At 42.6% G+C, this 25206-nt stretch overlaps 1 protein-coding gene across 1 annotated transcript; it reads right to left on the reverse strand.

Moving 5' to 3' along the window:
* Positions 1-23479: 23479 nt before the first annotated feature.
* LOC126235423 (alpha-1,3-mannosyl-glycoprotein 2-beta-N-acetylglucosaminyltransferase-like) lies at positions 23480-24778 on the reverse strand. The gene has a single exon (XM_049944147.1). It carries the CDS (start codon positions 24776-24778, stop codon positions 23480-23482), a length of 1299 nt encoding a protein of 432 aa, XP_049800104.1.
* Between the last annotated feature and the right edge of the window lie 428 nt (positions 24779-25206).

Raw genomic sequence — 25206 nt, forward strand, 5'->3', positions numbered from 1 at the left:
TTCTACCGACCTGTAGTTGGCGTTAAACATTTATTTCTGGGCCGCGCGGGATTAGCCGAGCGGTCTGGGGCGCTGCAGTCATGGACTGTGCGGCTGGTCCCGGCGGAGATTCGAGTCCTCCCTCGGGCATGGGTGTGTGTGTTTGTCCTTAGGATAGTTTAGGTTAAGTAATGTGTAAGATTAGGGACTGATGACCTTAGCAGTTAAGTCCCATAAGGTTTCACACACATTTGAACATTTATTTCTGCCTAAGTATTCGCTTAATGTCTACCACATTTTTTCCTGTAGCTTACAGTTTCATATTTTACAGTTATATCCCTACACAACACTTTCAGAGTCAATGGATCAGAAGCGCATCACAGCATTCGCCGTGTAGCCGTTCACAATACAGATGATATGAATGTATATAGGGCGACCAAGAAGTTTCATTCTGACGCCGTTGCTGCAGCATATGTGCAGAGTGGCACGACTCCGATGTGAGTATATAAGCACCGACATATGGGCAAGTGATTACTGTGGCATCCGTTTCTTTCAGGCGTGCGGACGGTAAAAGCGGAAACGTGGTATACACTACGGGCCATTAAAATTGCTACACCACGAAGATGACGTGCTACATACACGAAATTTAACCGACAGGAAGAAGATGCTGTGATATGCAAATGATTAGCTTTCCAGAGCATTCACACAAGGTTGGCGCCGGTGACGACACCTACAACGCGCTGACATGAGAAAAATTTCCAACCGATTTCTCATACACAAACAGCAGTTGACCGGCGTTGCCTAGTGAAACGTAGTTGTTAAGCCTCGTGTAGGGAGAAATGCGTACCAACACGTTTCCGACTTTGGTAAAGGTCGAATTGTGGCCTATCGCGATTGCGGTTTATCGTATCGCGACATTGCTGCTCGCGTTGGTCGAGACCCAATGACTGTTAGGAGAATATGGAATCTGTGGGTTCAGGAAGGTAATACGGAACGCCGTACTGGATCCTAAAGGCCTCGTATCACTAGCAGTCGAGATGACAGGCATCTTATCCGCATGGCTGTAACGGATCGTGCAACCACGTCTCGATCCCTGAGTCAACAGATGGGGACGTTTGCAAGACAACTATCTGCACGAACAGTTCGACGACGTTTGCAGCAGCATGGACTAACAACTCGGAGACCATGGCTGCGGTTACCCTTGACGCTGCATCACAGACAGGAGCGCCTGCGATGGTGTACTCAACGACGAACCTCGGTGCACGAATGGCAAAACGTCATTTTTTCGGACGAATCCAGGTTCTGTTTACAGCATAATGATGATCGCATTCGTGTTTGGCGACATCACGTTGAACGCACATTGGAAGCGTGTATTCGTCATCGCCATACCGGCGTATCACCGGCGTGATGGTATGGGGTACCATTGGTTACACGTCTCGGTCACCTCTTGTTCGCAATAACGGCACTTTGAATAGTGGACGTGACATTTCAGATGTGTTGTGACCCGTGGCTCTACCCTTCATTCGATCCCTGCGAAACCCTACATTTCAGCAGGATAATGCACGACCGCATGTTGCAGGTCCTGTACGGGCCATTCTGGATACAGAAAATGTTCGACTGCTGCCCTGGCCAGCACATTCTCAGTATCTCTCACCAACTTAAAACGTCTTGTTACTGGTGGCCAAGCAACTGGATGGTCACAACACGCCAGTCACTACTCTTGATGAACTGTGGTATCGTGTTGAAGCTGCATGGGCAGCTGTACCTGTACACACCATCCAAGCTCTGTTTGACTCGATGCCCAGGCGTATCAAGGCCGTTATTACGGCCAGAGGTGGTTGTTCTGGGTACTGATTTCTCAGGATCAATGCACCCAAATTGCTTGAAAATGTAAACACATGCCAGTTCTAGTATAATATATATGTCCAATGAATACCCGTTTATCATCTGCATTTCTTCCTGGTGTAGAAATTTTAATGGCCAGTAGTGTATGTGGCGACATATTAACTAAATGCGTCCAAGAAGGACCAACGTGCTGTTATTGTGTTCTTGATTGCGAGAGGACAAACACGAGTACGCGTCAGTGGGGTAGTTAAGAATATGTGAGGGACAGCATGTCTGTGAAAAACCAAAATTCTGAAATGAAAACTGCGCCAAAGTTCTACTGCTACTTCTTAATAACGCACGTCGCTGCAAATGTAGTAACGCAGAATTTGGGTCAACTCATAAAGGAAACACTCAAAACACAGCTTATAGTGTTGATCTCTCTCCATGATATTATCAAGCGTTCGAACCCTTAAAAAAGGTCTTGAAGGATTGACGATACCTATTGGGCGAGGATGTGCAGCAGGTTGTTTTGGACTTTTTCAAGCAGAAGGACACGGTGTTGCACCAAACGGTATCAACCTGGTGCGTGGAAGGGATGTCTGCCTCAATGCTCACGGCAATTTTGTCTCATTGGTATACCAATTCTGGACCCTACGCCCTTCGAATGGACACTTTATGGACGCACCTTACATAAAGGACAGTCAAACGAAAACGAGACAGATGGAAAAACGTAAGTAAACTGTTAACTGTATGTTATTTCAAAAGTAATCACCATAACTGTCAGTAAAGTTATCCCACTGAGAGACAAGACGATCAATACCTGCAGGGAAAAATGTCTGTGGTTGCCTATGGAACCAAGATTGTGGCTGGTCCACATTTTGCCAAGGTTGTTTCGACCACGTTACAGACGTTTCTCTGGGAGCACCCTTACACATCCTCAGTACAGTCCCAATTTCTCTCCACGCGATTTCCATATTTTTGGAGCACTGTAGGAAAAAAATTCGTGGCCGTGAATTTCCTTCGGACAAGGCGATGTACTCTAGGGTACTTAGCTTGCATGTATAGCGCATCTCTTGGCCAGCTCAGTCCCAAGCAACTGGAAAAGATCAGCTGACTCCTGTTTACAAAAAGTCTAAAAGATAGAAGTAGCAAAATTATAGGACTATGTCCTTAAGCCCGGTATCCTGAAGAATTCGTGACCGTATTATACGTTAAAATATAATAAATTTCCTTGAGACAGTAAAGCTTCTTTTAACAAATCAACAAGTACTTTGAAAACATCGCGCGTACGGATCTCAGCTTCCCCATTAGTCACCTGATATTCTGCAAACCGTGGGTGGAGGGCAATAGGCAGATTCCACATCCCTAGATTTCCGGAAAGCATTTGACACGGTGCCCTACGGCAGACTTCGAAGGTCCGAGCGTACAGATTAGGTCCCCAGATATGTTGAGAGGATCGAAGATTTCTTAAATAATGGAACCAAGTAATGTGTCCACGACGGCGAGTGATCATCAGAGATTAGCGTATCATCAGGAGAACGCCAGGGAAGTGTGATAGGATCACCCCTGTTCTCTATATACACAAATGATTTGACGTATGTGGTGAGCGGCAGTCTTAGATGTTTGCTGATGAAGTTGTAGTGTAAGGGAAAGTGTCGGCAATGGGGGCTGTAAGAGAATATTAAACGAAATTTATAGTAGGTGTGCCGTATGAGAGTTTGCTGCAAATGTAGGAAAACGTAAGATAATGCAGATTAGTAACAAAAACTATCCTGAATGTTCGAAGACAGTATTAATGGTAGATGCTTGACACAATCACGACAACTAACTACTTGGGTGTACTGTTGCAAAACAGTATGACATGCAATGAGCACACAAGGAAGGTAGTAGAAAAGGCAAATGGACGACATCGGTTTATTGGCAACGTTATAGAGATCTGTAGCTCATTTTTAAAGGAGGTAGCGTACAGAGCACTAGTGGAACCCATTCTTGAATACTGCCACTAGTTCGGATTAAAGGAAGATATCGAAGCCGTTCAGAGGCGTGTTTCTAGATCTCTTCAGCATGCGATGATTACGGAGATGCATAGTTATTTCAACTAGGAATTCCTGTGAGTAGGGGACGGGTGGGTGGGTGGGGGCACTGAAAGATGACGTTCCATTCGGAAAACACTGTTGCAAAAATTTAGAGAAGCGGCATCTGCGGCATATCAGCAGAGCTATGCTCCTGCCATCAACAGATACCGATATGTCTAAACATTACGACCACTGCCCACCGCGACGTTGGATGCTGCCTGGTGGCGTTGCGGGCACCTGACACCGTAACGAAAGTTTGTGAACGCAGCAGACACGGACGGGGGATTACCCCAGTGAAGTCATGAGCGGCAAGTGGGGAATTCTATTGAGATAAGCGACTTTGACGAAGGGCATAATGTTATAACGGAGAGCCTGTGAACAAGTATCTCAAAAACCGCGAAGCTGGTCGAATGTTCACGTGCTACTGTCTCGAGCATCTACGGCGAGACATTGAAGGAGACAGAAACTACTGGTAGCTGCAAAACCGTTGGACGTCCACGACTCTTCATAGAACGTGAGGTTCGGAGGCTTGTTTGTTCTGAAAAGTAGCATAGATGGTGATCCGTGGCATCTCTGTACAAAGAGCGTAATGCTGGTGCATATACGAGTGTTTCGGAACACACCGTTCACCGTACATTTTTCAACATGGAACTACGCAGCAGACCAACCCTACGTTTTCACATGTTGACCGCCGGCCGGGGTGGCCGAGCGGTTCTAGGCGCTACAGTCTGGAGCCGCGAGACCGCTACGGTCGCAAGTTAGAATCCTGCTTCGGGCATGGATGTGTGTGATGTCCTTAGGTTATTTAGGTTTAAGTAGTTCTTAGGGGACTGATGACCTCAGAAGTTAAGTCCCATAGTGCTCATAGCCATTTTGGGACATGTTGACCCAACGACATCGACATCTTCAATTACCTTTTGGAGTAGGCATGGGACCATCGGAATTCGACCTCCGATCAATGAAAACGGGTCGACTCTTCAGTTGAATCACATGTTTCCTACAGATCGGTGGTCGTCTTCAGAAACGCCATCATCGTGCTAAACGGCGGCTCGAAACGTGCAGAGCGCCACAGACGCAGGCGTGTGGGAGCAGTTATATGATACGGGAGACACTCTCGTGCGCTTGCGTGGAACCTGTGGTAGTAAATGAAGACACGCTTCCAGGTGCGAACCAATTGCATCCCTTCATGCTTGATGTCTTCCCCAACAGCGACATCATCTTTCAGCAGTATAACTGGCTGTGTCTCGGAGCCAGAATCGTTGATGGCTCAGCGACCAGATTGGCTAAATGAAAATCCTATGGAACACATCAGGGTCGCTATCGGGCACTATCACTTCGTACGCGAATCAGCGACCCGTTTTATAAGCGAATTACATAACCTGCGCGTAGATAAGTACTGCCACATATCTCCACAAAACGACCAAGAAACTGTTGGATCTCTGATACACAGAAGTAGTGATGTACGGACAAAGAAGCTATTACGCAGGTGGTCAAAAGGTTTTAGCTCTTCAGTGTGCTTTCATGTAAGGACTGCAAAGAAAATAAAAATTAGCGGGTGTACCATACATTGGCATGCGGAATATATACTGTATATAGATGCAAATGTAGCCGCAGATGTATATGTAGTAATAAAAGATGACAAATGAATTTCCCCAATGCCTATGGCTGAGAGCTAGAAACGCTTTTACCATAAACAAATTATACAATAAGTGCCTGGTGGCTGTATTTATTCGACTAAAGCCCGCTGATGTTCTTTATTCGGTACAAAAGTTGTTAAGTGATCTACAGCATTGGCAAATGTGAAGGAATGCGTTCAAATATGTGAACTTGCCCGGTGTTGTTACATTACGCCATCGGCGAGAATACTGTACAATAAATTGTGAGTGCCAAATATCTGAAGGAACGAGTGTCAACCTACGCCGTGGTGAAGAGATTGGCGGTGGTGGTGGGGGGGGGGGGGGGAGGTGGTTTAAAGCAAAAAATGTTCTACTCTGGTTTAGAAAATCATGATGATAGCATTCTTCGTTAACCATTTTCCTAATTTTAGCTTTACATTTCTCTGTACTTATCTCTATCCTACTGCTTTTGTTTTAGTTTTTGGTTCATATTGTTCTTTCATCTTCCTAGCGTAAGTGTGTATCACTCCAGTCGTTGAAGAGTTCCGTACAAATAAAGGTGTAAAACGCCGTTTCTCGATCAATAACGGTTGTGGAAAATTTCCTGTTTAATTTCGACAGTCTCTCGTGCGAGGTCTTTTCGATCTCTACTGTGATGAATATTTCTGTTATGGTTAGGCCGATGTGCAAGGGAGCACGACACCGTCATCTTATTTCTCAAGTATCGCAGCCTTCCAATTTACAGAGAGTAATTGGCTCTTCTTGTGCAGGAAGGCGTAACTCCAGTTGTCACAGATTAACAGGACGTAATTATATAATTCTGGCTAAAGGTTTATAATGACTGTGCATGTTATCTCAAACGATAAAAAGGCTTGTCCACTTCTGCTCAAAGTTGTCACAGTCACTTCCAATAGAGTGATTATACATAATGTCTTACTATTACTTAACTCTTACTCTTTCACGCGAAGAAGAGCGAATTTGAAGGAACCAGATACAGAACATGACATTTGCTTAGGTATAAAAACCATTTATGTAACTGTGATGAACTTTCCAATTCGAATTTTGTTGTTGCCTTCTTGACACGCTGGTGATCCTCACTTGGTGAGAAGTCTATTAACATCCTCTCTGTCTCAATAATCTGAAAGAGTTTCCATAAAATTAAAATGAGTAATAGACAGTGGCTTGTTGTAAAATAATGAAGCATCATTTCGGCCACTGTCGCAAATGGCATTCATAAAGATATATACTGTAATTTCGTTGCCAGTCACGAGAAAGAATAAATGTTGCCAGATCATCATTTTAAGAGACGGGTTACGGTCTTTACGTTTACGGCACCAAGACTGAGAAGAGACATAAGGTCCGCTTCATACGGACTGACTTGTATTGTAAGCTGCATCTACAAATATTTCATTACTAACAACGAGTGATTACAATTGAAATGATAATTAAATCAAGACCCTAAGCTGTTGACAGGTGTTGATATACATCAACGGGGACAGTTGAAAATGTGTGTCCCGACCGGGATTCGAACCCGGGATCTCCTGCTTATATAGCAGACGCTTTATCCATCTTTTTTTTAATCTCATTTTGTTCGTTTTCGTTCGTTGCATCAGCTCGGGGCGGACGTCGTAAGACACTCATTTAAGTTCGTCGTTGATCAATTAACTCAGTTTTTCTTATTACAGAGGGCAGCTAACCCTCTGACCGAACACGCTGAAGTACCGTGCCGGCATTAGCAAAATACAGGGTGGTCCATTGATAGTGACCGGGCCAAATATCTTAGGAAATTAGCATCAAACGGAAAAATAAGAACAACAAATCTGTTGGAGCGTGACGGGGGAAACAGATGGCGCTATGGATGGCCCACTAGATGGCGCTGCCATAGGTCAAATTGATAGAAATTGCATTTTTTAAAAGGGTACCCGCTTTTCAATACTTATTCGTATAGTACGTAAATAAATATGAATATTTGATTTGTAACACTTGTTTCGCTTTGTGATGGATAGCGCTGTAATAACACTTATAATTGCCTCACACATTTAGATGAACAGTTGGTAACAACGTGGCTTTTTAAATTAAAACACAATAAGTAGTTACCTGTGGACTTTATTTCTGTTGTTCCAAGGTGATACATTTACTTTTGTGACCTTAGCAATTATGCAAACGCATGCTGTTACTGCGTGAGCCTTAACAATTTTGCGTGAGCAATCTTAATAATCTCATTGACGTTGTTGTTGTTGTGGTCTTCAGTACTGACACTGGTTTGATGCAGCTCTCCATGCTACTCTATCCTGTGCAAGCCTCTTCATCTCCCAGTACCCAATGCAGCCTACATCCCTGAATCTGCTTAGTGTATTCATCTCTTGGTCTCCCTCTACGATTTTTACCCTCCACGCTGCCCTCCAGTACTAAATTGGTGATCCCTTGATGCCTCAGAACACGTCCTACCAACCGATCCCTTCTTCTAATCAAGTTGTGCCACAAACTCCTCTTCTCGCCAATTCTATTCAGTACCTACTCATTAGTTATGTGATCTACCCATCTAATCTTCAGTATTCTTCTGTAGCACGACATTTCGAAAGCTTCTATTCTCTTCCTGTCTAAACTATTTATCGTCCATCTTTCGTTTCCATACATGGCTACACTCCATACAAATACTTTCAGAAACGACTTCCTGACACTTAAATCAATACTCGATGTTAACAAATTTCTCTTCTTGAGAAACGCTTTCCTTGCCATTGCCAGTCTACATTTTATATCCCCTCTACTTCGACCATCATCAGTTATTTTGCTCCACAAATAGCAAAACTCCTTTACTGCTTTAAGTGTCTCATTTCCTAATCTAATTCCCGCAGCATCACCCGACTTAATTCGACTACATTCCATTATCCTCGTTTTGCTTTTCTTGATGTTCGTCTTATATCCTCCTTTCAAGACACTGTCCATTCCGTTCAACTGCTCTTCCAAGTCCTTTGCTGTCTCTGACAGAATTACAATGTCATCGGCGAACCTCAAAGTTTTTATTTCTTCTCCATGGATTTCAAATCCTACTCCGAATTTTTTTTTCGTTTCCTTTACTGCTTGCTCAATATGCAGATTGAATAACACCGGGCATAGGCTACAACCCTGCCTCACTCCCTTCCCAACCATTGCTTCCCTTTCATGTCCTCGACTCCTATAACTGCCATCTGGTTTCTGTACTAATTGTAAATAGCCTTTCGCTCCCTGCATTTTATCCCTGCCACCTTTAGAATTTGAAAGAGATTATTCCAGTAAACACTGTCGAAAGCTTTCTCTAAGTCTACAAATGCTAGAAACGTAGGTTTGCCTTTCCTTAAGCTATTTTCTATGATAAGTCGTAGGATCAGTATTGTCACACGTGTTCCAATTTTCTGCGGAATTCAAACTGATCTTCCCCGAGGTCTGATTCTACCAGTTTATCCATTCGTCTGTAAAGAATTCACGTTAGTATTTCGCAACTGTGACTTATTGAGCTGAGAGTTCGGTAATTTTGACATCTGTCAACACCTGCTTTCTTTGGGATTGGAATTATTATATTCCTCTTGAAGTCTGAGGGTATTTCGCCTAGCTCATACATCTTGTTCACCAGATGGTAGAGTTGTGTCAGGACAGGCTCTCCCAGGGCTGTCAGTAGTTCTAATTGAATGTTGTCTATTCCCTGGGCCTTGTTTCGACTCAGATCTTTCAGTGCTCTGTCAAACTCTTCACTTAGTATCATATCTCCCGTTTCATCTTCATCTACATCCGCTTCCATTTCCATAATATTGTCCTCAAGATCATCGCCCTTGTATAGACCCTCTAAATACTCCTTCCACCTTTCTGCTTTCCCTTCTTTGCTTAGGACTGGGTTTCCATCTGAGCTCTTGATATTCATACAAATGGTTCTCTTTTCTCCAAAGGTATCTTTAATTTTTCTGTAGGCAGTATTTATCTTACCCCTAGTGAAATAAGTCTCAACATCCTTACATTTGTCCTCTAGCCATCCCTGCTTAGCCATTTTGCACTTTCTGTCAATCTCATTTTTGAGACGTTTGTATTCCTTTTTGCCTGCTTAATTTACTGCATTTTTATATTTTCTCCTTTCATCCATTAGTGAATTGCACACAATGCTATCGGGTGTGTTGCTACATTTGTAAGAATATTACAGCGCCATCTATCACAAAGCGAAACAAAGGTTCCAAATCAAACATTCCTACTTAGTTACATATTATACGAATATGTAATAAAAATGGGGGTACCTATTTAAAAAATTCTGTTTCTATCAATCTGACCTATGGCAGCGCCATTTTTCTAGTGTGCTATCCATAGAGCTATCCGTTTTCCCCCGTCATGCTCGAACAGATTTCTTGTTTTTATTTTTTTCGTTTGATGCTAATTTAGTGAGATATTTGGTCCGGTCACTATCAATGGACCACCCTGTGTACCGTGTAAGTAGTGTGGCGTACTACTTTGGCGATTACGAGAAAGTCGTAAGAGAAGTTTCAAGCATCATTGATGTACCGGTTCGTTGCGACCCTCAATACGAACTGGAGGCGGTCATGTGGTTAGCTATCAAATTTCGTAAACGAAGGATCGCTGCATCGAGAGCCGCTCACCTTTTTTCTTCATTTTTCAACAGTAGTCATTATTTCGTACATATTTCATATGAAAACTAATACGATTAAAAGGCACACGTACTTGTATGAACTGTTATTGAATTTCCAATGTTATTTGGCTATTTACTAATTATTATTATTTTCGTTAAATGTTATGCGACTTCTATTTATATAGGCAAGTTAAAAACTTTATCAAGCGCTTTCAAACTTTTTCACTTTTCACTGACAATAAACAATACATTGCCCAAAACAAATACCGGGGGGAGAGGGAGTGGAGGGAGTTAGATTGCCGTCATGCTGATCTTTTATCTACACCATCACTATTACTAACTGAAGTTGATTCGAAAGGATGCGCATCCGTTTCCTTGTTTTAGGATTCTGCGCACAATAGCTGATTCGGGTAATCTTACGGACAACCTTATTCTGTCCTAACAACAGAGGCAACTTACTATGCGCCCAAAGGTTTTTCACGTACACTGTGTTCCCGACGCCATGTGAACGCCCATTGCGTCCTTCGTTTAACCGCTTAGCTTATGTTCTCAGATCGCCGATCGTCCACAGATGACTATGAGGGGAGTTAATCGGACAGGCTAACATAAGCTTGGCAGGAGTAGTTATATCGGTTTTATGAACCGCAGTTTAAAGGCAAACTCCTGATCGAACCATCCCATGCGTCACATTACGAGAGTGATAATAATGCAGAGATAACTGTTACAAGATGGATGTTGAAAATAAGGTTTGGTGGTCACATGATAGATGGCATGATCAAAACAAAATCTTTTAAACGTAAGAGAAAAATGCTGCAGCATTATCACAGACCAGGACCTAGAGCAGGACAAAACTGGCAAATATAGCTGAGAGATTTTGAATGGTCACATCGGCAGTAAGTGATCTATTGGATATCAACCAGACGAATCTACTGAACGCATCTACTGAGACAAATACATATCAGTACCCGGTCATAGCATGAGCCAAGGGTCTTGAATGAATATTTTATCCTGGGGAGCTCCTTTCCCGGGAGAAGCATAAGAACCCACAATAGATATCGGAATTAAGTTTCGCCGTCTTGTACAGTTCACTTTGCCCAGGCAGCCTTAATTTTCTTCACAAGACCATTCCTTAGTCTTGTAGACGGTCTTAGTATGACCCAGATGTCCTTCACACAATGAACCGTGGGAATACGTAAATGCCACTTGTACAGGAACTGGGGCAAGCAGATTTTCATACGGTTGCCAAATCAGGATTGTTAACACAGTAGTCCCTTTAAAATACAATACATGTCGACTTTCTCTCCCCGACCCAATCTCTCCAAAATGCTGCGACTGCTTCAGATTACCAGTCAATAACTGGTTCCCAGTCACGCCAGCAGTAACACCTTCTGCAGCGTTTTCCAACCCATATGAACCCAGCTTGGACGGCTCCTCCAGGAACTTCTGAATCAAGGTGTCGGCCATCTGATATTTGGAATCATGTATGTGTTTGACCCGCAATTTAAGAGTCGAAATACGGACCATCCAACGGGCAATACAGTCAGTCTTTCAAGAACTCGCCAACACCCAGCTCAGTGCATGATTATCGGTGGCCAACTCTAATTCCTTAAGTTCAAGATAAAACTTAAACGTCTCTAGTGCACGTAGAAGAAAGACAGTCTGAAACTCATACTATTTACGTTCCGACTCCGAGAAACAGCGTGTAGCATAAGCGAGTGACCTGCGCGGACATCCCTCATCCTGAAGCAACACGGGAGCAGGTCCATTGTTCAAGGCATCAGCTGGCACCCCCCCCCCCCCCAATAGGGAATCAAACGCTGCCTGCTGTAAATGAGTCCAGCAAAAGCTTCGATCTTTCTTGCGCAGCTGATGAAGCGGTGCGGCAAGCTTAGCGAAATTAGGACTGAATTTAATAAGAACTTTATCATCCCATTGAACCAGGCAACGTCCTTTTTGTCCCTAGATGACTTCAGATGGTTCATATGGCTCTAAGCACTATGGGACTTAACATCTGATGTCATCAGTCCCTTAGAACTGCTTAAACCTAACTAACCCAAGGGCATCACACACATACATGCCCGAGACAGGATTCTAAACTTCGACCGTAGCAGCAGCGCGGTTCCCGACAGAAGCGCCTACAACCGCTCGGGCACAGCGGCCGGCCTTAGATGGCTTCAAATGATAAACTGCTTTAGTTCGACCCGAGATGACCTTAGATAGCTTAACTGTTAAACCAGCTTCCCTCAGCCGATGTAAAACCTCACTCAGGTGCCCCAGATGTTCATCACAAGTCCTGTTGTATATCACAACATCAAAATAGTTGTAGACTCATCGAAACCTTAAATTCACATGGCAGCGCCCAATAATCGCGAAAGAACCGCAGCTCCCGTAGCCAACGCAATAGTAATACGATTGAATTCGTAAGGATTGTTATCAGCACAGAAAGTAATAGTTGCATTAGGCTCTTCCGCAAAGGGGATATGATAGTACGCTTGGTTCAAATTAACAATGCTGAAAAAATAAGAACCAGAAAACCAAGAAAAAAGTTATGTAAATACGGTATTAGAAGAGATCTCAGTACTGCTTTCTAATTCAAGACACGACAGCCCACTACCGCGCAGTATCCTCCCCGCAACTGCCTTAGGCACCAGGAAAATGTGTGACACATAGGGAGAGACCAAGAGCCTAATTACCCCCTGCTTCGCCGGCCGGAGTGGCCGAGCGCTTCTAGGCGCTGCAGTCCGGAACCGCGCGACCACTACGGTCGCAGGTTCGAATCCTGCCTCGGGCATGGATGTGTGTGATGTCCTTAGGTTAGTTAGGTTTAAGTAGTTCTAAGTTCTAGGGGACTGATGACCTCAGCAGTTAAGTCCCATAGTGCTCAGAGCCATTTGAACCATTTGAATCCCCTGCTTCGAAACGTGATCCACAGTCTTACCTAATTCCTTCATTTTCGGCGGTAGGTAACGGATACGGAGTTTGTATGACGTATGTGATCGGTCAACTGAATGCGGTACTGGATCTTAATAGTAATTCCCAACTTATCAGAGAGTACCTCAGGAAATATCTCAAGAAGGCATATCAGATAGCTTAATTTTTGCTTAAATGAGTGAAGTTAAATCTACTGACCTCACTACCGATCACACAATGTCTTTGCTGAACGATACGCTGACAGATGGGAACGTTTACCGCCTTCTTAAATTTTAAAAAAATTAACATACATGCAATCTTAGTTAAAAAGTGACATCCCAACATTAACTGAGTAGTCAACCTTTTGACCACCAGAAATTGAAGACGCCACGAAAACTTACTGGTCTTAACATTCAAGTGACACTATGCAACTATCGATAATAAACAATCACTGGCTATAAAACTATGACTTGGTAAGTGGGTTATTTGCCCCAACCCTTCCACACTGCGATCCAGTACTTGCTGTCCAATAAAGATGCTGAACTACCAGAGTCGACCAGTGCGCATACTGGTTTAGAATTTAAAAGCGATCAGACAAATGATAAAGAATTTACATGCAACTCATGATCTTTCTGAACTCTGAGTGCTGTTTCGCGGCGCCTCTGACGTCACGCCGTCCACCGAAGGCGTCATTCATTCCTAGGAGCGTTTTGTGGTTGTTGGCAATGGCGGACCACTGACCGTGTGGACGGCAACGAAAATGGACAACTTTCTTAAACCGTTTTTGTTCATTACTCGGTAGTCACACACTTTCAACTATTTCACACCTACCACAAAGGCTAACTCACTTGTTTGGTCTGCAAGCCTAATGTTTTCAACTGCTGACATTTCATACATGTCGCATAACACCGAACAGGAGTGATCCTGCGGATCCATTCTGTCAATGATTATTAGTAACATCTCGGCGTCCGGTAATTTTCCCAGAAAGCAATACCAGATTCACAGATACTCTACACATAAGAATTCACCTCCTCTTGCGCTCCCTGCACTCGGAAAACACTCATATATCAGGTCTTCCCACATATAGACGCCCAACTTATCCTGAACAATTGTACTTTATTTTTATTTAAGAGTCTTACAGTCACTCAGTACAAAATTTGGGAAACAAAATTACATGAAAGCCGTGAAACGGTCACCCGATCCACTAACCTGACAGCTCATGAAAGCATTTTCGTAACCTCCTTACTGTTTCCAAGGATAAATTTTGATACGCACTTTTACTCGGTAACTGATTTGGTAATTTAGCAAACCCTTGCCATAAAATTAATTTCCTCACTACGAGTTTGCTGATCAGTACCTTGACTTAACTGCGGAATGTCAGCTTACATCTCACCATGCCAATTCAATAACCTAACACTCTGTTGAAGTGTACACAGATCAACTTGTAATTGCTGAATCTGCAAACAACAGGCGACCTCTGTATTTACCAATCTCAAATCCAAGATACGATTCTATAAACGATTACAATAAACGCGTAAAACCTGCCACTGTGGAGGACCCAGTTGATTTAAGATTTCAACACACACTCTGGCATCACACAACAGTTTAAAGGAAGTAGTGTAAACGCTACTCACCCCCCGGACAGTGTTTATGAGAATGTTAACCTACGTACGAGTTCAGAAATTGTACCTTCAGTCGAGGCCTCCCGAACCTGAAGTTCATGTACCAAACACGCCCCCTTCAAATATATTACTCCCAGTACCGTACACGGAGCAGACTCCCTTATGAAACAGTTAACAAAACCACCAGTACCAAATACCTATTCAGGTCATAGCGTACGCCCGCTGCCTCCACGAGTGAATTTGCGTTTGCTACCAATGATCAGTCTTACTAGCACTATTGGACAAAAACTTAAGCACACTTAATTCTGTCATGTAAGGCCCGTGCACACAAACCGAGTGAAACAAACAAATAATATACATTTATTCAAAAATAAATTACCAACAAATAACAGTCTGAGTAGTTCATAAACTTCAGCCGCCCGCGGTGGTCTAACGGTTCTAGCGCTCAGTCCAGAACCGCGCGACTGCTACGGTCGCAGGTTCGAATCCTGCCTCGGGCATGGATGTGTGTGATGTCCTTATGTTAGTTAGGTTTAAGTAGTTCTAAGTTCTAGGGGACTGATGACCACAGATGTTAAGTCCCATAGTGTTCAGAGCCATTTGATTTAGTTCATAAAATTTTAAGTTACCAGTGACGTAGTCATCCCGCGAACGGTATAGCCTCAAAACAAACAGCCCCTACAGCCTCGCTGACCGCTGCCTTGAAAGAATACATGTCACGTGCGGGCAAAATTTAAAACACATACATCAAAAATGTAGATGCAGTGTTAATTTATGTTGTCCGTGTCTCTATGAAAAATATCATCCTGCAACAATGTCGACAGCACATCCGATGATTAATCGTACATTATCATCAAATTCTGATGTAACTCAATGTATTATTGAATGAAGCTATTTATACCTTTTTTAACGGTGAGTGACTTAAATTTTCCGGCGGAGGTTCGAGTCCTCCCTCGGGCATGGGTGTGTGTGTTTGCCCTTAGGATAATTTAGGTGAAGTAGTGTGTAAGCTTTGAGACTGATGACCTTAGCAGTGAAGTCCCATAATATTTCACACCCATTTGAACATTTTGCCCGCATCTCGTGGTCGTGCGGTAGCGTTCTCGCTTCCCACGCCCGGGTTCCCGGGTTCGATTCCCGGCGGGGTCAGGGATTTTCTCTGCCTCGTGACGGCTGGGTATTGTGTGCTGTCCTTAGGTTAGTTAGGTTTAAGTAGTTCTAAGTTCTAGGGGACTGATGACCAGAGCTGTTAAGTCCCATAGTGCTCAGAGCCATTTGAACCAAGCCATTTTTGAACATTTTGAACTTAAATTTTCAACCGTTTCCGTCGTCTATGAAAAGCGTTCGCTATTATTCGTGCAGAAAGGCGTAAGTCTAACTTTCAGACATTAAGAAGACGTAATTATATAATTCTGGCTAAAGGCTTACAATGATTATGCATGTTGTCTCAATTAAGAAAAGCTTATACACTTCCACTCAAAGATGTCACTGTTTCCTGTAATATTGCTTCACTCTTACACGTCACGTTCACCCGTAGAAAAGCGAATTTTGCCGAACCAGAAACAGAACATAAGGTTTGCTTAGGTATAAAAACTGTAACTGTGGTGAACTTCCCAATTCGGATTTTGTTGTTCCCTTTTTGACACGCTGGTAATCATCCTCTCTTGGTGAGAAGTTTGTTAACATTCGTTCAGCCTAAATGCTCTGGATTTCAGTAAAATTAATTTGGGTAGTAGGCAGCGTTTCGACTCCTCCCTCGGGCATCGGTGTGTGTGTTGTTCTTAGCGTAAGTTAGTTTAAGTAGTGTTTAAGTCTAGGGACCGATGACCTCAGCAGTTTCGTCCCATAGGAATTCACACACATATTGTAGGCAGCGTCATGTTGCAAAATCATGAAGCAACATTTCGGCCACTATCGCTAATGGCTTTCATCCGGGTATATATTGTAATTCCATTGCCAGTTATGAGAAACAATAAATGTTGCCAGATGATCATTTTAAGAGACCTCAAGGTTCCTTGTGGATGCGAGAAAATTGTATTCATTCGTTGTAGTAGGTGCAGCTTTAATTTATGTTTTTCGTGTCTGTATGAAAAATACCATCCTGCAACTTGCAATATCGAAAGCATATCCGCTGATTAATCGTACATTATCTTCTTACTCCGGGGTGTTGTAACTCAATGTATTGTTGAATAAAGTTATTTACATATTTATTTATTGACGTCTGCCTTAAATTCCCAAGCCTTTCCGCATTTCTCGAGACCTGAGTCTGCAGATCGAAGCGTTCACCTGCAAAGTAGTTCTTGGTACCTTATCCGGTTGCAGGTATAAGTGTTTTCGGGAAACACGACAGGCATAGACTTCCAGGAAAATTTTATGCATTCGTTCACTTGTCGCTATCATAAATGTAATGTTTGTTGTGGTAATAAAAATTCGCAAACAATAATGACATTGGAAATTCAAAAGTTCATGCAAACACATATATCTTTCCTTAATATTACCTTTTAAATGTATTATGTACAAAATAATATGACTAGTTTTGAAAAGAAAGTTAATTAAAATAATGAGTGACACTCAACCCAATGATCTACCGATTACGGAGCTTGAACACTAACCTCACGACAGCCGTCAGCTTGTGCTCGGGACCGCAACGCACCAGTACATCAATTACGCTTGAAATTTCTCTCGTTATTTTCTCAAAATCCCCTGTGTATTACCCTTTACTAATCGCACATTATGTTGTCCTACTGGACTACTAAAAGTGTACAAAGTATGAAGTAAATCAGTGATCCAAATGGAGAGGCCTGCCTTTGTCAGTACATTGTGTAATATTAAACTGAGGATTAAAGTAATCGCATTATTCGGTACAGATTGAGTTGCACTGTTTGTTGACCTTGCATCTGCATCTATGTATATGACATTACTCGGTAAATCGTGCAGTATTAATTTGTTGATTCAGACCATAGTATTTTTTTCAAAATTCTGGTACTTCCAAGTGGTAACATTGTAATAAATACCATCTCAGGCACACTGGACTCGCATTCGGGAGGACGACGGTTCAATCCCGTCTCCGGCCATCCTGATTTAGGTTTTCCGTGATTTCCCTACATCGTTTCAGGCAAATGCCGGGATGGTTCCTTTGAAAGGGCACGGCCGATTTCCTTCCCAATCTTTCCCTAACCCGAGCTTGCGCTCCGTCTCTAATGACCTCGTTGTCGACGGGACGTTAAACACTAACCACCACCACCACCACCATCTCAGGTTTTAGAGAAATATTGCCAGATCTACAAACTCCGATTTCATGTACTTATATTATGACTAAAAATTATTGAAGTATACTGAAATTACATAATTTGGTTACACTAAGTAACTGACGAAAGGTCGTTACTAAATTAAGTAGAACACTGGTAGATTGAAGACAAGAAATTCTGCGATCATTACACATACACTTTAGCTTAGTAAGTTTCCCGTACACAGCAGCTGAACACGAAGCTGCTACAGCCAGTTCACTGCAGAGACGTGTCCGTATCACGTGGCTCAGACGTCAACCAATAGTTTCTTGCGGCGCATCGACTGCCGAATGCTGCTCCTCAGCTAGTATATATCAGTGATGCTGAACGCCACGACATATCTTTCTATCCCTGCAACAAACGTTTTCGTAGTTAACAGTAGGAAGGTGATAAAGCAAATACCAACGGTCTCTGTAGTTTGAAGTTCAGACTTGCTTGACTAATCATTCACACTCTGTGGCTCCCTGTCTGGTAGTAAGACGCGCTTTCGGGATAACGTTTAGATATCAAATATCGTCCACCAAAAAGCTAAGAAACTTGAGTAACCATTTTGTGAACATATGATTTTACATCGGACAGTCACCTTGGTGATGAGTCGCAATATCAGAATCATGGAAGCCAGGTAAAGCCACGGCTGTCGCATGACACATTTGAAGACAATTTTAAATATGTCACGAAGGTGGGCTTAATACCGGCACACCGGAGCGCGTATTTTCGTAGTATAGCCGTCCTGTCTTTATTACTTGTCCGTATTGTAAAATGTGTTTGGATGTTTTTGGTATGACAGTTACGTGCAATACTGAATGGTTCAGCGATGCTGCGGTACGCATACTTGAAGAGATTCAGAGAAAAGCTACCTTCATTTCTTACCTTAGGAATCAAGAAATTTTACTACTAACCCGTTGAATCTACCTGACAGATTAAAACTGTGTGGTGGACCGAGACTCTAACTCGAGACCTTTGCCTTTCGCGGCCAAGTGCTCCGCCATCTGAGCCACCCCAGCACAACTTACGACCCGTCCTCACAGCTTCAGTTCTGCCAGTACCTCGTCTCTTACCTTCCAAGCTTCACAGAAGCTCTTCTGGTATTAACCCGTTTCTTGAATGTAAATACCTTCGCCGTACGGACTGTTTGTGGTATCTATTAAAGTGGGTTTAGTGCAGGTGTTGCAAACGTCTGCCATGACGCAGACGTAAAGTGATTTTGTTTACCTTTCTATGGTAAAGTCTCCTTGTCAGTGTTGCTACTAGAAAGCTTAGGGCTTCGCTCAGTGTTGAGCCGTCCTTTTGCTATTTATTTCAGTTCTAATACCTTGTAATAGCGGTAATAACTGTCAGCGATACTCTCAATATGTGGAGTAGACTCTGGCGTGGAGCACACAGTGTAACGGATTGTCGTGACACTGCGTCTCGTTTGTGTCATCTACTGCGATAGCAGCGCACCAAGCTGCCAACAAGCTACACTTCTGATTACGATGTGGATGAGTGCGAATAGTATTGTTTATATTGATTTATAATCTAGTTTTAACAATAGGGATCGAATGTAGTTCTATAAAGAACAACAATAACTTAAAAATGATATCACATTTGTCATTCCGCAGTTTCTTAAGGACCCTGGGAGGCATGGAAAGATACATCAGAGGGCAGTTTACTTACCATTCTCTTGTAACGTGCCGATAATCAATTAAAACTGCCATTTTCCTTTAAGAACAAAACAATATCGCTAGTAAACAGCAGAAGACCTGGCATTTTTGTAGAAAGGCGTCATATTCCTGCCCAATGATGTGAAGCTTCGTTCTATACACCTTCAGCTAAGTCACTGAAAGTGGAACGTAGGAACTTATGTGGAATGCACTACTTACACTATTTTAACACATCACATAAGCTATCACACCTGTACCTGAAGATAAAATTACACTAACGTGACAACAAAACAGTAATACTGTTTTGAAACAGAGAGAAACCCAATTCTGCAATTCTTGCTACCTCTGAGCCACAAACGGCAACAATCTTCATCACAGTCGTTTTTCTAAGATCAAGTAGGTACATTTACAAAAATATTCGTGCATTCGAAAGTCGAGGGAAGTGTGAGAAATCATGAATTCTCAGATTCCAGACAAAATAGATACATGTCAAGAAAGCTCACTATCATAGTAAGAACAGACAGCAGCAGAAACATGCCTATGTTTCTCATGCATGAAACAGTAAATCTATGTTGTTTTGCTTTCAGCGGAGTCTGCGGCAGTTATACATGTATTCGAAAGTATTTCCTCATCGACAACTTGTAGGTTATATTACTAAATCAGTGGAATTCCTCTCTTTTTTTATTTACTTTACAACAATTCATGTGTCTTGGTAATTTACTATTTCTGGAACTCAAAAATATAACAGCTATTTCCCTAACTTAGTAAAAGAATAATTAAAAACAAACATTATTCTTGCGACACATGTGAATGTCTGCTTTCTCACCGCTTGGAGCGCTATCGAGGAAACGTTAGCGACAGACCCGGACATTTGCACAAGCCCCGCCCATTTACCCCCCTCCACACCTACCCCCCGCCACACCAACCAAGAGCGCATCAATATAATCTTTGGTAGTCCTCGTCGCTGTCGTGTTTTTGTTCGTTTTTTTTGTTTTGTTTTACCGCGGTTGTTCATACTAGCACTGTTGTGCTGTTAATACTTCTTAGCAGTTTGTGTAATACTGTCAAAATGAAACATAGATATGCACTCTCAATTAAGTTATCATACACAAGGTACCTAATCTTGACTGTTGTGGCCAACTGCTGTCAAAACTGATATGTAACAGACATTGCAGTACGGTACAATGTGTTGGAATGACACTGACGTAATTATGCACATGTGTTTAACAATAGGCAGCTCTAAAGCTCTCAAACACTGAAGAAGAACATAACGTAATCTCGTGTCTGCTATAAGCAAGCAGTCATAAGAGTTCACAAGTAAAAATTCACCCATTACACAGGCAAATATTAATGATGAATGTCACTGTATAAATATCTGACTGCTTGCATTACGCATTTCTACGTTATCCCATTCTTATATTATTTAGTCTTAATGAGGTAATCAGAAACAAACCAAGACGTCGACTTTGCATTGTTTATGCACAACATTGACTTTAGACAATCGAGATCATGGACAGCATCCTTGGCAATACTACCAATTAATATTTCCCAACAGAATTTCTTACACTACGCGAGGTGACGGAAATTGGCGCTCACTGCAGTTAACAAATATCAGATTTTTTTATATAGTGCAGATGAAAGCTCATGAAATAAAAAAGACCGTGTGGATACCATTTTTATTTTTCATTCTTATTGATGATTTTTCAGCTCGCATATTCAAATGAACATATTTCTAATTCTTTTCACAATGGTACCGGAAAAACTGTATTTCGTACTAACTACTGATTTTCTCCCTTGTTATGACTGGCATATCTGTGATACGAACAACTTTTATGTTGGAACATGCGACAGACCATGCGCGGAGCTTAGGATATGGATTGGGGTGGAGGGGGGTGATTGGGCGGGACTTGTGCACCGTCCGGCGCTGTCGCTAACGTTACGTGGGCTATCTTCGCTCCAGCTTTCAAACGTTAACAGCTTTCGCAGCAGTATGTGTCGCGACTGTATATATTTAGAATATTGCAACAGCCAGAGAATATGAACGACATGGTGACTGTACCGTCCAATCCTTGGCCAAATTTGGAGCATACATAAATGAAACACTTTCATTACGCGAACTTAGTGCATAGGGATAGATAAAACTTCGGGTTACAAGACGTAAGGTGTGCAATCACACATTATTAAGAAAAAATATATTTATCGGAAAGAAAAGAATCGAATATAGGTACGGCAAGAGAAGCAATGCGGCCGGAATGTATACCGCGACCAATGAGCTAAATACCACGACACACCTCAAAATTTGAAAAATAGGACATATATATAGCAAACAAATCCAAGCAAGTACCACCAAACGCACATTACTTACATGGCGAAGACTGCGTTACATAGTTAGGAGTGTATATGTGTACCAACAGCTGACTGGATAAATTATCGCAATAGGAATTCGCATCATTTGTCAGAAAAAAGGTGTTGCGTATAGTTAAAAAGTGCTACAGCTGTATACGAGACCACCATACAAAGCACGAACTGAGGGAATACATTCTTATAGCTAGACAAATAAAGCGACGAAGTAATTGAATTTCCGCCGTAAAATAACAGACAATATTTGTTTGTCTTACACAGCAGAGATTTTTTCTTAATTGTCTCAAAACCAACAATAACGCTATAAGGAAATCAAATTCAAAATATGCATCAGTAAGAGACGGCAGAGGAGCCATTCCTATCTTATCACAAAAAATAAACAGATCTTATCGACTGAAGTTGTCAATAACTGCAATATAATATTGACTAAAAAAGTGAGTTGTAATAGACGATGATCGCAGTAGAATGACTGCTTCGCACAAATGCTGCCGTTGTAGATAATACTTGCTGTAAGCAGACTCCTATAATATGTCAATTATACACACAACAACGTCCCTGTAAAAAAGCGCATGTTATACGTCCATATGCAATGGTATGCAACATCTGCCATAATTGACTAATGATTTAAAGAAACAAAACGAAAGAGAAACGAAATGGCAGTCATAAAAGCGTTGAAGTACTGATATTAAATCACAGAAAATTTACTCAGATTTTTTACCGTACTATTTATTACTGTAGTAAATAGAAGACGCAAATAATATGTGAAATATCATGGAAAAATGTTATCGCTATTTTTCAGAAATTGAAAAATGTTTATGTGTAATAATTTCTGCATGGGAGATACTATCGTAAGTTTCCTCCAGAAGCACACAAAATAACTTCCCTCTTAACAAGGCACAATGTCGAGCTTTAGGTATACACTTTTAGCCGCACTTACTTTATAATAAATTGTTCATTTTCATTTAAATGCACAGGTCGTCGTCTTTACTTAATATATAAGCTAAATATTATTTTCGGTGTTCATCATTTCCTAGAACTTTCGATGTCAACTTAGATTATAGGTCAAAATCTCCAAGCTTCGGTTATATGCTGGTAGTGTATTTCATTTACAATGAAACGCGATTTAAAAGTAGGGCGTTGTTAGTTAGGGGTGAAAAGTGTCGTATCATTAGCACTCCTGCACCAAAAGCTCAGGACCAAAGACAGCCTCAGAATGCGCACGGCCCTATATACGTCAACAAAGAACAGAAAGCAATGTTAAATGGATTGTAATAATAAATACCAACAAGATAAAGAAGAGGTATGAAGGGCAATAATGAAGATACCAGTGATGCCTTATAATGAAACCAGAACGATGCACAAAGAATATGAACAATGGATTCAACTGTTAATCACTGCAGGAAACAGCAGTAGAAAAGTGTGACCTGTGAGAAATAGTGGTCCTACGGTATCACTATTCGACGTGTGTACTAAACTATTGCATACAACACTTGATACTAGCTAGATAATATCATAATTGGGAAAACACATACAATATCACGTCTATCAAAGCGCTAACTCCAGTTGTAATTGTACCCCTTCCAGCTATACTTGGGAGCCAAATATACTCTCACCCCATTGTACATGAATGTGACAACCCCTTGATAGGCTGTGCGGGGCACACCACTTTTGACGTCATCCATCAGGCGGAAGGTTTGCGCCACCTGTCTAAAGTTGTACTGCGAACCGTACGTGATCCGGACAGGCCCGCTGTCGGTGATACTACGACGTAGGAGCTGTTCCTTGGTGACCACTGGGCTACCACTCACAGTCCTGTTAAAACGCGGGTCGTAGTTGTCCTTCAGCAGGTGATCGAGGCGGAACTGTGTGAATGGCACGAAATGCTTGCTGAGGACTACTCGTCTGATGTGTTCCTCGAAGTAGTAGCCCCTGCTGACGCCATAAGCTGCGAAAACTCGCGTCCGGGAGATCTCGGGCCTCAGACACGCGCGGCCGAGGCGTTGCTCTGGTCTACGCAGCCAGTCGTCCCAGAAGGCTTTCGGCCACCCTGGAGCCAACCTAGCCCACTCTTTCCGAGCCAGCATCCAGCCCAAACCCGGGAAGAAGTCGGTGCGATGGATCAGTGCCCCCGCCTCGAGATCCACGAGGTGGGACTTCCCGTTGTCGTTCCACGCGGAGACGCACCACAGGGATGGATCTCGTTCCAGGAGCTTCCTCGTCGCTGCGAAGTACTCGAAGAAATCTGGAGCAGTGTCGATGTCGTCCTCGACGACGATAGCGAAGTCGAAGCCGACGATGTCGAATATGAGGTTGAGGAGCCAGCGGTAGTGGCGTGCCACTTTGTAGTACCCTAGTAGATGTTTCTCGTCATGCGGTATGGCGATTGAGGACTGGTCCGGCTGCCGCAAGCTGAAGACACTACGGCCAGTGTAGGAGGCGATAACCGCAGCAGTCTCAATGTGATCGCAGTCTCGGCTCACCACAATAGGGAACTGACGCTTGGATGGTCGGTGTTTGAGGAGCTGGTCCAAGCAGCGACCAACTGTGACGCGGTCACACGCCAACACGAGAACAGCTATCACTGGAGAATCGCCTGCGAGTTTGGTCTGAGCAGCTTCTTTCAGCAGCCTTAACGTTGTGTTTGCATCTACCTCAGAAGCTTCACCCATTGCATTATTTACATCACTAGCACTTTGTTCTTCATCAGTAATCATTTGTTCCACCCACTTTCTCAACATCTTGACACCAGTCTTTTTCCTATGCCAGCCGAGATGATCCAACTCTTTAAGTCTGATAGCATTTCCAGAATCAATGTGCGAATCCAGGGCAGAATCTACAGATCGGAGCCACATCAGCAAATCCTTGAGCGTCGCTGAGCGACTCTTTATAGCATATTCTGTCCCATAGTGAGTTTCCGCTGGACGGTTTGCATTTAGGCAATAGTAGAAAACGGCAAAAGAAAGGGAACATAAGAAAAGTAGCACTACCTTTGCCACTTTCCTCACTTGCATTTCGTTCTGAAGTTAGCTCTTCCACAAGCGCAGCACTCATGCATCTATTAGTTTAATACGCACATCGTAAGTGCACAGACGTTCTTCCTTCTTTCAGCCCAGTCTTAATAATGGGTGCTTATAACTGGGACACACCTGTACATGATAACATATTGAGCAGAGATGTCGATACACAGCATACACAAACCTTCCAGTGACACTTCGTTTATAACAACATACAACAATATCTTCTTTTCAGTTACGTAACAGGCAGTGTGGCAGAATTCTTA

The sequence above is a fragment of the Schistocerca nitens genome, chromosome 2 (assembly GCF_023898315.1).
Source record: "Schistocerca nitens isolate TAMUIC-IGC-003100 chromosome 2, iqSchNite1.1, whole genome shotgun sequence".
NCBI lineage: Eukaryota > Metazoa > Arthropoda > Insecta > Orthoptera > Acrididae > Schistocerca > Schistocerca nitens.

Bases quoted from the DNA above. Each gene is read 5' to 3' on its own strand.
- LOC126235423 (XM_049944147.1), bottom strand. From the start codon at position 24,778: ATGTGGCTCCGATCTGTAGATTCTGCCCTGGATTCGCACATTGATTCT.